Source organism: Acomys minous, assembly GCF_964271855.1.
Source record: "Acomys minous genome assembly, chromosome: 7".
In the NCBI taxonomy this organism is placed as follows: Eukaryota; Metazoa; Chordata; class Mammalia; order Rodentia; family Muridae; genus Acomys; species Acomys minous.
In genome coordinates this window covers 22904140-22921562 of record NC_140488.1, presented here as the reverse complement: position 1 = coordinate 22921562, position 17423 = coordinate 22904140, and the positions used below count along the sequence as shown (strand labels likewise).

Sequence of the window (17423 nt, the reverse complement as noted above, 5' to 3'; positions counted from 1 at the left end):
ATGCCATTAAAAAAATTGGTTTATCATTCTCATTAGCCTCTTCAGCACTAGTGACAATATGATATAGCCCATGGCAGCAGTGGGTGCTTTCCTGGGGCCATGTTCAATGCTTCTTCTTCCCCTCAGCAAGGAACTTTCTTGTGTTTGGTTAGATTTGTTCAAAAGGGGGAAAATGGCCTAATGCTTATGGAGTTACTCTACCTTGTAATTGCACATGTTTGTATTTCCTGTTAAGGAAATGTTGGTCCAATTGTTCTGTAAGCCACCATCACCCTAGGAAAAGGCAAGCATGCCTGAAGCACTGTGAAGACTTTGTTGATGCTGGGTATCCTCTTACCCCACATTCTACTGTGTCAACCAGTTTTAGCTAACTTCCTGGAGTGGTGCAAGCAAAGCCTTCATCTCACTTACAAATGAGATCTGCTATTAGGCCTGAGACTACATGCTGTTTGCAACTCAAACAAGCCAAGTATCTATGATAAAAATTAACTATTTTATATTGCTATTAAACTGGTAGGCTACTGCCGTGTTTTTTGTTTTGTTTTTGTTTGTTTGTTTGTTTGTTTGTTTGTTTTTTGCTTTCTTAGGCTTAGTTAAACTAAAAATGCATTGTTACTTACCTTGTTGCATCTAGAATCTGAAAAATTCTCCACCTGTTAAAGGAACAGTAAAACCAGTAGCAAGAGCTTGCCAGAAGATTTAAAATAATAAAAATTTCCATTTCACTTGGATTTCATCTTTTTACAGTTTCCCAAACTGCAAGGAAATAGTTCAAAGTTGGATTTCTCATTTTGTTCCCCATTAGCTCATCTACAGTAAAAAGGAACATTCCAGATCACAAGGCTAAAAAGTGCAGGGCAGCATTGAGAACCAGTCATCTGGATTGCTGTGGGCAGGGGATGTTCTCTCTACTGTGAATGCTATCGTCACTCTCTTTCTCAAGGGCAGTGACAAACCAAAGCTAAAAGCCAAGAAGCCTAAACCCAGACCAAGCTTAACCCTGTAGCATGGATGAAATGGAAATGCTTCATTGAAAGGATCAGGAGATAGTTTTCACACCGTAGGAATGTAGGAAGACAAATAAAAGAGAGAAAAAGAATTTTAGACTTTGCTTATGCTCTCCAATAAGATGAAAGTTCAAAGCATGCAAATACACACACACACACACACACACACACACACACACACACAGTGATAAATAACTCATTACTGGAGTGACTGTCATGCAAACACAAGACATCCATTAAAGTAAGTAAACAATATTTCTCTATAAAACTTGCTTAGATCATTCTCATAACATGAGTCTTAGGAATAACAACACATTAACTCTACAGTGTGAGGTTATTTTAGTTTTTTTTTGCATTTATTGTGCATTTAAGTGTGTGTGTGTGTGTGTGTGTGTGTGTGTGTGTGTGTGTGTGTATAGAAGTCAGAGGATAGTTTTGCAAAAGTTGCTCCTTTCCTTCTACCATGTAGACTCAGGGGGTTAAACTGAGGTCATTAGGCCTGATCACAAGCTCTTTGACCACTGAGCCATCTTAGTTAACTTCTCATAAGCAGCATCTCTGAAGTTGTACCTAGGTCAATTTGAGACTCAGTGAGCTTTCTGATTTTAATTGCCCCATAAAAGGGGGCCTTACAATTTTGTACCCTTTTTTTGTGCACACAAAAACAGGTTTAAGGGCCTGTACATTGTTATGGGAGAAATATCTCTTTACATATGTGCAGGCTTCTAGGGAGGGTTAAGAATATCTTTTAATAGCATAGCCAGTAGCTGAGACTTGCTTACATCATCACTTGGGAAATAGTATATGACGTTTTAAAAATCTTGAGTCTTTCGTATGGTTATACCTCACTTTCCTGCTCCTCGGGTGTTAAGACTGCTGGGGAAACAAATGTTATGAGAAACCAACACGATATGCCTGGTTTGTTCTGACACTAAATCTTTTAAACAAGAGACTCCTGTGAATTAACTTGATATTCAAACACCAATGTATTCTGTTTCACTCCAGCCACAAGGAAGAAGAAATTTAGAACATACGAATCAGCCTGTGGCATAAAACCCCTATACACTGAAGGCAGCCCCAGAAGCCCTTGTACCACACTTGGCCTGGTGAACATTTGGATGAAAAAACAAAAAGCCCTAACTAATACAACACTAAAAAAACATTTTAAAATGAAAATGTGAAAGCGAGTGTTGATTTTTCTAGGTCCAGGAAATTCCAAAGTAAAATATACAGTAGGTTCTAAAGCCTTAATTTGTATTATACTCTCCTAATGGAAATCCTCAAGTGATGTAAATATTTCCATTGATTTATTGATCTGTATCATGGCTGGGATAAATTTAACTTCAATTGGGGAGATCTCTTGAGAGCATCACTTTTTATTTTTATTTCTAGGCAAACTTCCCTCCTGCTTGCTTGCATTTCCCAATGATTGCACTGGGAAGATTTTAAAGAGCTCATTGCCTTACCTGGTGTCCAGACAGCCGGAGATGCAGTATTCAGTGATGATCCATTAAGACATTGTAGGTACATCAACCAAAAGGGTGGACAGGTGACCGAAGGCCATGGTGGAAAGGTACAAAAATAAGAGAGAAAGATATATACTCATTAGGAGGAAAGGAATGAATTTTAAAACTTATTTTACACAAATATACACAAACTCTCCATTTGGAATGGTTCACAAATGAAATCCTTTGAAAGAATCCTTTAATCAATGAAGAGTTATTCAAACTTTATTTATTATCCGATATGTGCCAGGAATTGCTATAGGACATAACTGAGAATAAAACAAACAAATAAACAAAACATTTTCTTTCTGCAAAGTCTGCAATCTTGTGGAATATTTTGTGGGCCATCTGCTTGAAATAAGAGTTCTCCAGAAATATACTCCACGTGAAAGTGTTTCTCCTGGTTTTATTTAATCTTTTCTTTATGTGTAGAGAATATACCCAATGGCATTTGTAGTAGAAGAAGCTGCTTTCTGATTAGAAGGAACAGGATAAATTTATGGTCTCTTGCCCTTAAAAGCTATCCCCAAAGGCTGTCAGTCAAGGTTCTTTCCAGCTGGCCCACAAGCCCCCAACACTTGAATTTTGAAAAGCTGGGAAAACAGCCTTGTCAATAATAGGTCAGTTCCACATCTTAAGAGAGACTTTTCTCATTGGCTGTTAGTGTTTTCTCTAAGAGGGGGGCCCAAGTAGCAGCCCAAAAAACATGAGCCCTCAGCAAGCTTCCTCTTGGGGAAAAAAAACAAGCCTGGGAAGACAAAGGAGTCCTGGTTATCCAGCCCATGACATGAATACTGTGCTAAGATCAAGAAGACAGGATCAACCTTCAAAGGACAGCAGCTATCTCAAAATGTCAAGTTAGTAGGGAAAGGAAAAGATGGAAATGAAAGCAATGCACACATCCCTGGAATAACAGGAATGTGGAAGGACTTGAGAATTTGAAGTTCTAAAGAATTCACCTTTTCCTTGCAACTATCTTATATACCTATACAATGCATTTTTATTAGATCCCAATATGGCTCTCTTTAATCACCTTACCTTTCCTGTTGAGTCCTTTTTCCCCAGTTATGACCACTTTTACTCTCATAGCATTTGTTGTGATCCACTGAGGTTAATTAGGGTAGATTGCATGAGCATGGATGAGAGAGGCTATTTCACGGAAGTCTGGGCAACTTAGAATTGCTTAGACTACTGAGGAAAATGACTTCGGAGGGGGAATTCATCTTAACCAGGAATCTCAAACTATGTATGGCACCTGCCTTTGGTATTTACATTATTAGGGTTGGTGCTTAAAGTAAAAATAAACTAATTCATTTTGATGTTAAGACTCAAGACCCAATACAAGCAAAATAAAATAAAAATGTTGCCTAGGAAACCGGATCCCTGGTTTCTGGTTCTCAACTTCCCCCAATGACTCATTTGGTCTTGGGCCATGATCCTCTTTTGAGAGATGAAGTAGTTCAAGAAGCTGGTTATTAAAGACCCCCTGCCCCCAACCCATGTCCAACCCTAACATATCTACTTTCCATTTGGAAGACATGTTCATTTAAATTATATCAATCTCTACTTGTTTTTTCAATACAACCTGCTGCTGGTAGTTCAGAGAGCCCAACACTCACACATTCACAAGTGGTCTGTCTCCTTAGTCCGTCTATGCCAAGTCTACAGCAAATCATGCACACCACATAGGACGGGGCATCTCATGGTTGGCCTGAGAAGATTGAAATCCAGATCATCTTACCTAAGTTGTATTCCTTGAATATCTGTTTTAATTCCACAAGGCCTAGCCCTTGTCACAACTGTGAAGTCTTCTGAGTCTGTTTTGAATGTTCCTTTCACAGTACTACCCTTTTCTTTTGGAAACCAAACTTACCCTTGTGTCTTTCCATTTGTTGCCAGCCAACATGGATTTCTTTTTTTTTTTAACCATTTCGTTTTTCATATTATATGAAGATAATTACACAAGTAAGAACTTGTAACATTCCATACATGTAATAAGACTTTTTTTTTGGTGGTGCACACCTGGAGGAGGTCCCCCTCAGACACAGACATAGGGGAGAGGACGGGAATAGGGGGGAAGTGGGAGGAAGGGAGGAATGGGAGGATACATGGGATGGGCTAACAACTGAGATGTAATATGAATAAATTAATTTTTAAAAAAAGAAAAATTCAAAAAAAAAGAAAAATAAAAAAAGGTGTGCCAACATAGATTTCAATTTGATTTTTGTATTTGAGCAATAGTCATAGGAATGCAGAGCCTTTTAGAACCATAGTAATTAGTGTTCACTGATTTTACCTTCAAACTTCTGACAATTAAGGAGGTTTTTTCCCCCTATATACCCCTTAATAACACAAGATGTAACACAGACCTATTATAGTGATGTGTTTAATTCATAGCTACTGGTTGCTTATTCCCTAGATTCAATGAAGTTAGGGAGAAACGAATACTATATAGTACAAGGGACTAGAAAGAAGTTTGGACTAGAATTCAATAATTAAGGTCCTAATTTTAGAACTGCCATTTTCTAGCTTGAAACGCTGGCAAGCCCATTCCTAATTGGGTAAGCTGGCTGACTAGGTGCCCATGCCAAGTTCTCTATTCACTTTAATATTCTAAGACTTTGTGATAAACTTGGCTTAGTCAAGAACTTCCCCGTGGACTATATAGCCCAAGTCTATAAATGGGGACCTAGACAGAAACACTCCTGAATTTTGGTAAGAGATGCTTATGCCAAGGGTTAGGTGGTAAACAAATTGGTCCTCAGTAGCCTACTCTTCCTATCAGATCCTCAGATGGCCCACTAGCTTCCCAGGCATCTGTGCCCGAGGATCTATCTCTATAGTACTTGACACACAGGTTAGGAGCTGCCTAATTGGGGCATTTAAAGTCAATTTAAGGGACTCTATTGATGACTTAGTATGTTAAATCCCTGAAGTAACATTTGTTGTGAGCCATAAACCTGAACAAGTGACTAAGAACAAGTGACATCAGCTCTTTAGGGGTGGCCTCTAGTGATAACATAGAGTCAGTACATATCCCAAGATGCCTATAAAATCCTGTCTGAGTTAGAACACAAGTGGTTACTATAATCTAGTGATACAAAGAGACATTTTTCAGCATTAGCCATTCATCTTTGGCATTTTAGATCTGAGTGCCCTATCCACTTGTTCTTCCATGCCCAGGCTACTGTAAGTCTGGCTTCAGCCTCTATGCATCTGATCCTGGAATGTAGGTGTGTAAAGAGATCCTCTGAGGACTAGAGGACATCTTTTAGGGACTATTGAAATCACTCAACCTTTCCCTTATGCTGAGATCCTGCTGGGGACAGAGACTTACCATAGAGTACAGCAGTGGAAGAGCCAAGCCCAGGACCTATGTTAATAGGTTGTCACATATACTGTGTCTACTAGAGGCTGCTTAGAACAGTGGCTCTCAACCTGTATGTTGGGGACCCCCCACAGGGGTCACTTATCATATATTCTGCATATCAGATATTTACATTATGACTCATAACAGTAACAAAGTTGGAGTTTGTCTGACAGCTAAAGAACAACGAATTTGAAAGATCAGATAAACAACTACAGAAGACACCAAGGATGTTTCATGCCTCCTTTCTACTACCTGTTGATATCTAAACATAGTGTCATGCTTCTTGCTAAGTTCTCACTCACTTCTGCCTACTGGTGAGATGACTGCTTCCCTCACTATCCACTAGCAATTCTTTTCTTCTTTCCATTTGAGGAGCAATGCCAAAAACCTGGGCCCTTTATTGCTGAAGCACCAATCACATTTTGGAAACCAAGTGGATCTATCTGATGAGAAAGCTTGCTGCACAGCCCTTTTCAACTGAAGATTTTTCTCTCTGCTGGAAAATCAGTGAGATCTCAGTTGCAGATGCCTGCTCTCAACTGTCTGTTGTCTGCATTCCCGGCAGACCACCCTCGTTTCTCCTTCGCCCACTCCCACACCAGAATTTAGTAAATTCTTCCATTTTGGCATCATAAGAGTGCCCTCTAGTGATGATCCAATTAAGAACCTGGGGACCAAGGAATTCTCAGATTTGGGTGGGGAATGGGGTTGTTCTTAACTTGCTCTTGGCCATCTGAAGACATTTCTGCATTACCTACTTATCAATTTAGTCTTTTCCAAAGCAGGGATATGGGTGTGTTGTAATGGAGTAAGAAAGCAAAACAAAATGGAGGACCTTAGAAAATCTGGTGTCCTGCCTCCTGAGAGGAGTTAGCATTTATGATGCAGGATGCCTGTGTGAGGTACAACATAAGTGCGCAGACACAAACTGACTCATCACTGAAATCTAGCAAGTATTTTCATACATGCCTTAGCCTCCACTGTATGCAAGCATCTAATGAGACCTTGTGTTATGTTTCCTCAATTTGGTCACGTGTATGCTTTTTCAGCAGAAAAGAAAGAACCAAGAGTTCCTTAAAAATTTCCCCGAGGGTAACAGACTTGCCATCTGTTGTAAGAAAGACTTTTTAAAAAGTCATTTACAATATGTAATATAAAATTACTGTAAGCAAGCACTTAGGGTTATTCCCTCCATTTTAGTTCCAGGCTTAGTAGTTTAGGGTTCCGAAGATTCACAGTGCATGCTATTTTACCACTGGTTCAAACCAGCAAAAAGGTTTCCACTGTATCTTTTATAGTTAACCATGAAAGCACTACAACTTTATTAATTCCTAATATTTTTTGTCGACACAGACAAAAAGTTTGGCAACTTGCCAGCACAAAGTATAACTGCTTCATTCATGTTAGCATGTTTAACCACGTGGATCGTAAACTGCCCCTAACAAGGCATCATTCGATCAGTGTTGCAGTAAGGATTAAGATCATTCCCAAGAACTGTTTAGTGAAGTCACTAACAGGATCCAACCCAATGGGATGGTGTACTCTTTTCAGCAGAAGGCTTAGGCCTCTGATGAAGTCAAATCATGGTGAGAACAATGGATTTGACGGGAAGCTTCATCCAAGCTGGCCCCAGATGAAGAGTTAACAGGGAGCTAAAGTTGAGTGCCTAAGGTAGCAGGGTTCCTGCAACTGTGTTCCTGAACGCAGCTCCTCTGGTTTGGTTACTTCAAACTGTGAGTCTCGGTTTTTCTGAACAGAACTGTGACCCCTTTGTGATCTCCAGCACTTCCTAACTGTTAAATTTCATACCTCCAACAGTCTTCATGGGAAAGAAAGGAGAGGAGAGGGGAGCGGAGGGGAGGGGAGAGAGGGAGGGAGGGAGGGAGGGAGGGAGGGAGGGAGAGAGAGAGAGAGAGAGAGAGAGAGAGAGAGAGAGAGACAGACAGACAGACAGACAGACAGACAGACAGAGGAAGGGAGGGAGGGAGGGAGGGGGAGAGAGAGAGGGAGAGAGAGAGAGACAGACAGACAGACAGAAACAGAGACAGAGAGACAGAAAGACAGAGAGAGGCATCATCTTGTTCAAATATTTCTGAAGATGAAATATATGGGATCAAGTAAATGAAACATTTGAGTAATGGCCTTTATTATTTAAAAGAAACTGTGCCAAGGACTTTGATGTGCCACTGCTCTTCTTGTCTTCACTTACTCATCTAGTGTCTTCTGCAGAAGCTGGGAGGTGAGAGATAATGTCTTTCTCCACATTTAGGAAGGAGAGAGAATAACTAGAAGTTGAGTGAGGCTATAACATCTCTAAGTGTGGCCTCAGAGCTGTACTTCCTCCAATGTAAAAAACCAGAAAACACACTTCTCGGTTTGTTCTACAAAGAACAAAGAAACAACACAAAACAAAACCCCTTTAAAGACTATGTAACCTCCCAGACAGCACCACCAGCCACAGACCACATGTTTGATACATGAGCCTGTGGGTGGACATTTCTCATTCAAACCCACAGCACCTGTCAAATAGGAAGTTTTTTTTTTTTCTGCTTGTATCATGCCTTCCATGACATTATGGGCTTTCCCTCTGGGACCATAAGGCCAAATAAACTTTTTTTTCTGGAAGTTGTTTTTGGTTGTGGTATTTTATCACACTAACCAAATACATACATACACACACACACACACACACACACACACACACACACACACACACATGACAGAGCAGGTATAGTGTTCCTAATCATATTTTCCCTGCACTATCTATGGAAGCATTTCTTTTGAATGATCAATTAACAGTTTGTGGACTGTGGCAAAACCAGGATCAAAAGTACTCAGTCTTTTTTCCATCAAAATACTCAGTACATAGCACATGTGCAGACTTGACCAGAGAAATACCTGTTTGCCAGAATTACCGGAACTTATCCCTGAATGAACAAATATCAACATCCATACCATCAATTAGTATGTGATGACTTACTTTATGTCACAGGCCATATGCTTTCAAGAATTATTTAATCTCGCAAAAGTCTACGCTTATTGTACAGATAAGAAAACCATAGTTTGGGATGTGGAGATGGCTCGGGGTGGGGGGTGGGGGGTGGGAATGTACTTGTTTCACCAACCTGGCAAGCCGAGTCTGAACCCCAGGACCTACCTGAGGAAGAAGAAACTAACACTCAGGCTTTCCTCTGACCTTGACATGTGCACATCCACATGCATGAGTGTGTACACAAACCCAAACAAACAAACACCAAATGCAATTAGAAATTTAGCAATCCAAAAAGAAAAGAAAAGCACCGATGGGACAGAGTTGTACAGTACAAGGCACAGTCTGCACTCAAATCCACAATCACTCATTAGCAACTAAGCTGCTCTAACTGACGTGGATTTTGGCTTCACTGCAATGCTGCCATGTAGACATCATTCTCAGTTCACAGGGAGCATAGACGAGCCTCATAATACAACTCACTCAAGGTCATACTGCTAATAAGTGAAAGGGACAGAAATACTCAGTCTTCCAGCCCTGAATACTATGCCCTGCGCATTAGACTCTGTGCTTGCCTCGGTGTGGCCCTGATATTGAAAGGGTTGCTGTATATAACCACGCTAGGCATAACACACTTCCACTGAGAGCTGGGAACAGCACACTCCAAAGTGTTTCCCTGTATGCCTCTCTTCGTGCTTCTCAAGGGACTATTTTTCATTTTGAACTCCGGGATAGAGTGCAAACCACTTGAACGCAAGGGGAACTAGACCAGAACTCAGTGTAAATCTTTCCCTGAGCTTTCCTTCCCCTTAGACATAAATCAAGTGGCTGTGGGTGGGCCAGGTACCTTCAGGGAAAGGGAATTGGCAGGCAGATCAGGGCTCTTTGGAGCAGTGGGGAGGAGAGCTGACTTTTTCTATTGTTCCTGTATTTTTATCAGAACAAAAATATGATAATAGTGGAGAGATAAAATTCAGAAATGTAGGATAAGGATATCAAAGTACAGAGGGAGAGGCTGGAAGAGGAGTGTGTGTCTTCTTGTATAAAAGTCTGCGTAGGTTACTGTGGTAAGAGGATGAGTTGATGCCTCGGGGAATAAAAGGTGTTGGTACCAAATGGCAGATTCCATCCTCGAGCATGAGGAACCAGGCCATGCATAACTTGACTGTGACTTAGTTTTAAACTTATTGAAGCAAGATGGTATTCTTAAGAGACCATCAAATTCAAACTCTTCATTTATATCCTCGGAGAGAGAGAGAGGGAGGTCTATAAAGGGTCCAAACCTTCTCCCTTGCCCTTACAGTTTTAGTTCAGGAGTTTAAAGGCACCACTATTTTCTCCTAAAAAGACAAGGAAACTCTCTCACAATCCCTACAAGAGGGAAGGATGGGAGCAAAAAGGGGGAAGCCGGTAGCAGAGGTTGCAGAATGAAGACTAGGTTTTCTTTTCCAACAATAACTGGTGAAATGTTCTTTCCTATCTTCTGCTAGGGCCAAAAAAAACTGAGCTTTGACGAGATGAAGCACCTTGCCCATTGTCACTCAGTGAATACACAGAGAAGGGAGCTTCTACGCTGTTCTCATGCCAGAGGCTGAGAGGGTTTCATGCAAGCAGTGTGGAACCACTTCATTTCTCGTCGCCTACATTCCTAGTACAAAAGAAGGGCCTCCGTGTGGAGTGTTTGCATGTTCAAATTTGCAATTACTGTAATGAAGCTGAACTCTCATCTGCAAGCCTAGTTCCATCGAAGCCTTGGAAACTGCCTTGCTCTCAGCCTTTCGAGAGCACTTTGGCTGTCCCTGTTCTCTGGACTCAAGGAAAAGAGATGCTATCAGAAGAGCCTATTGAGTAAAGGGCTTTGTAATTCCCCATGGGTTCTAGTGTGCCACCTCAGGCTTCTCTGGCCACCTTGCTGGGACATAAGAGATGTTGATCACAGTGTCCAAGCTGCCAGCTAACGGGGCTGATGCTGTGGGAGCTTTTTCATACTGAAGAGCAAGTATATAGAGTAGCTGTGTTTCCAGAGATGCTCCTTGAATGTCTCCACACATGTTGACACAAGGAGTCCCACCTCCCTTCACATGGGATGGCCCTGCACTAGTGTATCAATATGATAAATACTAAACATCGGATAAACACTAAAATTACTTTAAAAGGTGGGAGGAAATTTTTATATTGTTTATTTGAAGTTGGATGTGCCAACTTGCTAATTAGAGAAATGGCCCATCATTAGGCTTGCTCATTCTTCCTCGTCAGAATGGGCAGGGCTCTGTGCGTCACAGGTAAGGCAGAAATCACCAGGCAGCTGGCTTTGTGACAGTCCAATTCCTGGTTTCCCACTGACACATATTGCAATCAATCTCTAGCTGCCCGACTTTTGGCAGTTGCCCTTCACACTCTGGCTTTAAGCTACTCGGCCCCTGGCCCCTCATCAGGTGGGTAATGATCTGGAAACACACAAGAGTTGCTCCTATAAAGGAGGCACAATTTAAAGGAACCTTTCTCTAGAGATAGCCCTCTGTACATATACTTTACATTTTAGATGGGCATCTCTCCAAACTACAAGCATATCTCCCTTTGAGTCAAATGCACCCTCTACCTCTCTGATATGTGTACGTTTAACAGTTTCATTTTCCATTCAATCCATCTATTTGAACTGTTCAGTTTAGTGGTTTTCACTATATGCACAGAAATGTACAATCATCATTGCAAACATTTGATCATTTCTAAAATAAATCCTTGGCATTTTATATCTAGCTGTCCTATCCACTTGTTCTCCCAGACCCTTACTGCCATAAATGTAGTTCTAGTCTCTATGAATTTGCCCTTTTCAGACATTTCAAATAAAACATTCATATGGCAATAGTTGTCCTTTATGACCAGCACTCTTTGATTCACACGTTATTTTCAAGGTTCATCTGTGTTGTATATCATGTCTGCCCCTCCTCCCTTCCTTTTTATAACCAAAATGTTCCATTACATCCCTATCCAAAAATTTTAAGAAGTAAAAGGTATCTAAACAATTCTATCCCATGCAGGCTGTCCTAATGAGACCTGATAGGCTGTGGTCAGATGGTGGGGGAGGGTCTCCCTGTCATAGGTCTAGGGGAGGGGAATAGGATGCAAGAAGGGTGGAGGATGAGAATGGGAAGAAAAGAGTGAGGGGATAACAATCGGTATGTAATGTGAATAAATTATAATAAATAAAAAGTGGAAAAAACCAATTCTATCCCTACCCCCTAACCAAGTCCACATATCTATCCTGAGTACACCCTGTGGTACTATTATTACTAGCACTATGATTATAGAGATGACTGAGCAATACAATGGACAGACTCATTCAGTCTTCCACTCTTTCATTCATCCAAAACTCTATGGTATGTCTCTTATGTACTAGGAAAGTTTAAGCACATGGAATGCACGACTGAGATAGACATGACCCATGTCTTCCATGACTTCACAATGAAGCCATGAGTATGGAAAACCATGATTTATATTTGCTAGTTCTACCAGACGTAACTACTGAAAGTACCTATAACCCATGTTGTGTCCATTCACCATTCACAGCTCAGAACTGGGCACCTGATTTCACCAACATTCATGAGGGAATGCAGCCAAAGGGGAGAGAGGAGTCAGCTGTTCAAGTGGATTTATACATGGTCAGGATTTTTAAATTGAAGGGAATCCATGCACTATAAGATAGATGATTTAAAGTCTAGAATTCAGTGGAGTTTAGACTAGTCATATATTGTGAAATCATCACCTCTATCTAGTTCCAAAACATTTTGATCACCTCACAGGAAACCTTGTACCCATTTAAGCAGTTACTCCATCTCTCCTTCTCCTCAGTGCGTGACAACTACAACTATGTTTTCTGTCTATATGGATTTGCTTGTTGAGATGATTCATGTAAGTGAAGTCATATAATGCAGCCTTCGAAAATCTGGCATAGCTCACTACTCAGCATAATATTATCAAATTTGGTTCATGTTTTAGCATGTATCAAAACTCTGATCCTGTGTACAGCTGAACCATATTCCATAGAATGCATACACCACATGCTGCTTATCAATTCGCCTACCTCCCAGAATTTATTTGGGTTGTTTCTGTTTGCACAGTCAAAGTCATGCCGCTATGAAGATTCAAAATATAAGTTATTGTGTAGACATGTTTTCATTTCTCTTAGATTTACACCTAAGAGCAGAATGCAAATCATATGGCAATAGCATGTTAAATGTCTTGAGAAACTGCCAAAAGTTTCTGCATCAGTACTGTACAGGATTTCAGTTTCCCCCAGAGTTTTAGCTTAATGTTTAATTTGGAGAAGAGTTACATTAAATTGGAGACACCAAGTCAGCCCCAATGATTGGCTGTAATGTCAGGCATTTGAATCTGGCCCTCTTAATTAATGCTCAGGCCAACAGGAGAAGCAATGCAAAGGAGGACAGAATGGGAGCGGAAACCCTCCCCTCCTCCACAGCTCGGGAAGCAGCTCTGGTACCTGCTCACAGACCAAAGGTTAGAGCTATCAGGCCCACTGAATTGTTCTCGAACTTCATTTTGTTCAACAGTCGTTGAAACAATTTTGAACAACATCCAGTTCAGCAGAGGATCTAGAGGGGAATGTTCTCAACTGTATGAACCAGGACCAGAGAATTCTGGGTGATTTTATGCAAAACATGTCATGAAATCAATACTGACTATGGCCAGGAGGGAAAAAAAGGTGCTGCTTTCTCTTGTACCATGAGGACTTCAAAGTTTCAATGGGCTCTGCAGGTTATTAGCGCCCATGGTATTTGATACGGGCTCTCATCGCTTGGAATAAAGGTCCGCTGTGGATTTAGGAAATAAATAATAATGATGAATATCTAGCTCTCAAGATGATAGCATGTGGGTATATCACTGAAACTTGCCCTTATGGCCTGTCTCTCTCCTCCAGTGAGCCAGACAGCAGGATGGCTACTGAATCCACGGCTCCTGCAGTCTGTATCACTCTGTGGGCAGCTCAGCCTCATTCTGTGATGCCATTAAATCGTTCAAGCCATTCCATGCTATTTTCGGGGCACTGAAACTGTCACTGCAAGGATGATATATTTCTCACTATCCAGGAAGGGCAGAGGCACCATCCCAAAGTCCCTCCTCAACATGTTAAGCGGAAAGGAAGGGAAGCCTGGAGGCAGAGTATTGATGATCACGGCCAGTCTCAAAGTCCTTGACTTTTCAGTTACCTGAGATTTTGATGAGTGGTTTTGAAATTATATTACTGGAATAACTTTTTCTGTGTATGTGCTTTCCAGTCAGAGGTCAATTGTGGGTGTCATTCCTTGGGAGTCATTCATTTTTAGGCTAGGCTGGTGGGCCAGAGAATTTCTGGAATATGTCTATCTTGTCCCTGACTCCAATGTTAGGACACATGTCTGTATAAGCCTAGATCCTATTCAGATATTTCAAATCAAATTTCCTATAACACATCAGATCAAATAAGTAAGTTTATATGAAAACCCATGAAACTTCTATGAAGCCAAATATCAGGCATGTGCAAAGTGTAAAACACTACATTTTACTAATGATTTTTGCTTTTCAAATCAGTTAGTTTTTATATAACGAGTCTCTGTGCTATTTGTGAAAAAACTTAATGGGTACACTATCCTCATTTCAAATGAATTTAAGCAGGTCTTTTACATTTTTAGTTTTAATTTCTAGATTAGTAAATAAAAAAGCAAACAAGTTGGAGTACTTAATAATTTGGGGGAAAATGAAGGAGTGCTGAGGCGAAAAAGCATGAGAAGTGCTGACAATAAACTGTTTTCCCTTTCATTTGCTACATAGCACTGGCTGGAGTCAATTTTGTAATCCTCCTGCTAGCAGCCCCTGAGAGCTGCTGCTTATAGTTATGCAGAATCGTGGCCAGAGCTAAAGCATGATTTGAATGGGAGTTGTGTCCAGAAGCCCTGAGGTTCTGAGTGGTAAGTTAGAGGAACTGAAGGCAGTCCTTAGTCTTCCTATTGGGAACTCTGAGGGGCCACGATTGAGAATGAGTAATGGGAGTTCAAGTCTCTTTCATTGTACAGACCATGGAACTTAGGGAAGGGTTATGGGTGTATAAATCAAGAACAGCTGGGGTCACATCTGGATCTTTAATGGACTTTATAACTGGCTGCCGCCAACATAACTCTGACACCTTGCATCTGCTGAGCTCTCCCTCCATATAGCACTGTACTAAGAGCTGCTCTGCCTTATGAAGTCAAAACCAAGCCAGCTCCACACTCTTCATGTCCCTACTCTATAAGCATGTTTGCATGCTCAGCATTTGTTAAACTGGGCCAGATATGTAGGCAATAGTCTGCTTTGTTCCATCAGATTTATCTCTTTTAGTCATGCCAACTCTGATCTTCCCAAGATAAAAAAAAATTTTCAACCTGGCACTGCTGCTTTTAGACATCTTGATATGCAGCAGGCAACCCACCAGAGAAGGGATTTTTGAAAAGCCAGGAATCAATGAATTTAATCAGGTCCCTTTATGGTTCAAGAAAAGTTCACATGGCTGACAACTGGAAAGTTGTCTTGGCAACTTGCCACATGGTGACGCCATAGAGTGTGCCTTGTGCCCACCACCCTATTACCCTACACAAACAGCCCCTCCCTCTGAAAAGACTCTTCTGGGAAAGAGAAGGGAGCACCCTGAAAACACTTTTGCCTAATCCCTACATCACTAGGGCAGCAGCAGCAACAGGACAGAGGAGGCTAGGAATAGGCTCCAGGAACTGTTCACTAGGAGAGGTGGGATGGCCAAAGGCACCACACCAATCAGGATGGTAAGCTAGAACTACACATCGGAACTATCTGGGAGGCAAATTAAAAAAGCACACCTACAGAGCTCTGTCCTGTACAAAAGCCACATTTTTGGATAGCATGGATTCCATAACCTTCACTCGTGTGTGTGTGTGTGTGTGTGTGTTGTGTGTGTGTGTGTGTGTGTGTGTGTGTGTGTGTGTGTGTGTGTGTGTGTGTGTTGTGGTGTTTTACATACATACGGCCTTGGGAAACCAGTGACCACCAAACATTCTCACTTTGCAGTTACGGCATATTAATTGTTTAAGAAGCGGCTGGAATGTGAACCCATGACATCAGGATCCTAGTCCAGGGCTCTTTCCACAAAACTACTAGGAGGAAAACTAGTGTATGCACATATGTGTGTGTTGGGAAAGTGGTGGTGGTTTACATTTTAAGTCCTCATCATTTCTTTCAACTTAGCCATCAAAGTCCAGCTTCTCAATTTACAGATGAAGAAACCAAGGACAAGAGTGGAGAACGGAATTGTGTCAGATTTAGGATCCTGATCTCCATGCTTTTCCTGCCTGTGTTCCTCCCACTACATTTCCCACTTAGTCACATCCTGAGAGAAATATATGGTTACCAATAGCATTTCATTAGTATTCCTCCTACTGAGAGGCAAGCATTGTTAGAAGCCAGCACACTTCCTGATTCTAGAAACTGTGCTGGCTGATTGTTTCCAATATAAGTTCAAATTTCAGGGTTTCCCTGGAAATATCTGAGAAGCCAACACTACTAATGCAGACAAATGACGTGAAAACTAAAAGGGTAGTGTTACCATGAAATCAATTATTTGCATAGGTGGACTTCTCCCTTAATTGGACTATTTTAACGTTACAATTTGTTTTCTGGCCTTTGTGTATAATTAAATATAGATGTTCTTGGCGCTTAATGTCAGTTTAAATTTCAGCCTTAGAAAGTAATTTGTTTACATGTTCGATGAACAAAACATTTCTTAGCGGTTTCAAAGACTAAGGCTCATGCATCCCGAATCAAGGTTGCCTTTATCAGCACTGAAAAGGGCAAGAGAAGCACGCTTCTAATTCTAGGGGAGCCATCCTCTCAAAGTGAAAAATTAAGCTTCTGGTGAACATAAATACAAAGATGACCTATTTTCTTTAGGAACCACATATAAGAAAATAAAATTAATCTTACTGTGGTGCTCAGTGCTTACACAGAGCCAGTTAAATGACGTCCATCATGTCATTTTGGATCAAATAACCTGGATGGAAACTTATTTTTCTTCCAAAGCCTCAGTTTCCTTATATTCCAAATCAATATGCTTGTAAAGGTCTTTCCACTATGACAGGATAATTTAGAAAAAGGGTAGTGCTGTAGGTGACATTAAAGGATGTTGATTTTTCTTAGCAAGTGGTACATAAGGCTTGAGATCTTTTACATCAGGCAATCAACAAGCCATCTGACAGACATATCAATTCTTAGGAAAGCTCCCTCTGCCATTCTTTGTTGTCCTCTCCTATCAGAAAGTTGTCAACTGTCCTAGCCCTGTTTTCCAGTGTCAAGGTTAGTTCCGTTCCTTTAGAGAGCTGTGTAGTTCAAGGGATTTCTTCCTCTGCAGATTTTGGTCCCCCAGAGTTTCTCTTTTACTTATGCCCATGAAGCAGAAATTGTTCCTTGACAACATATCTTGGCAAGAAGAAAAATGGGCAGGGCAGTGGTGGTGCACGCCTGTAATCCCAGCACTTGTGACGGCAGAG

The 17423-nt window shown here is 41.0% G+C and overlaps 1 protein-coding gene across 5 annotated transcripts in view; it reads right to left on the bottom strand.

The window, feature by feature from the left end:
• The window catches only part of HS6ST2 (heparan sulfate 6-O-sulfotransferase 2), a 285853-nt gene that overhangs the window by 79919 nt on the left and 188511 nt on the right, over positions 1-17423 (bottom strand). For 3 of the 5 annotated variants that reach the window (XM_084790101.1, XM_084790103.1, XM_084790105.1), the window contains exon 3: positions 621-653. The exons of the other annotated variants lie outside the window; for them this stretch is intronic. In XM_084790101.1, the coding sequence (XP_084646227.1) occupies positions 621-653 (33 nt within the window). The remainder of the gene's footprint in view (positions 1-620; positions 654-17423) is intronic. 5 annotated transcript variants of the gene reach the window in all.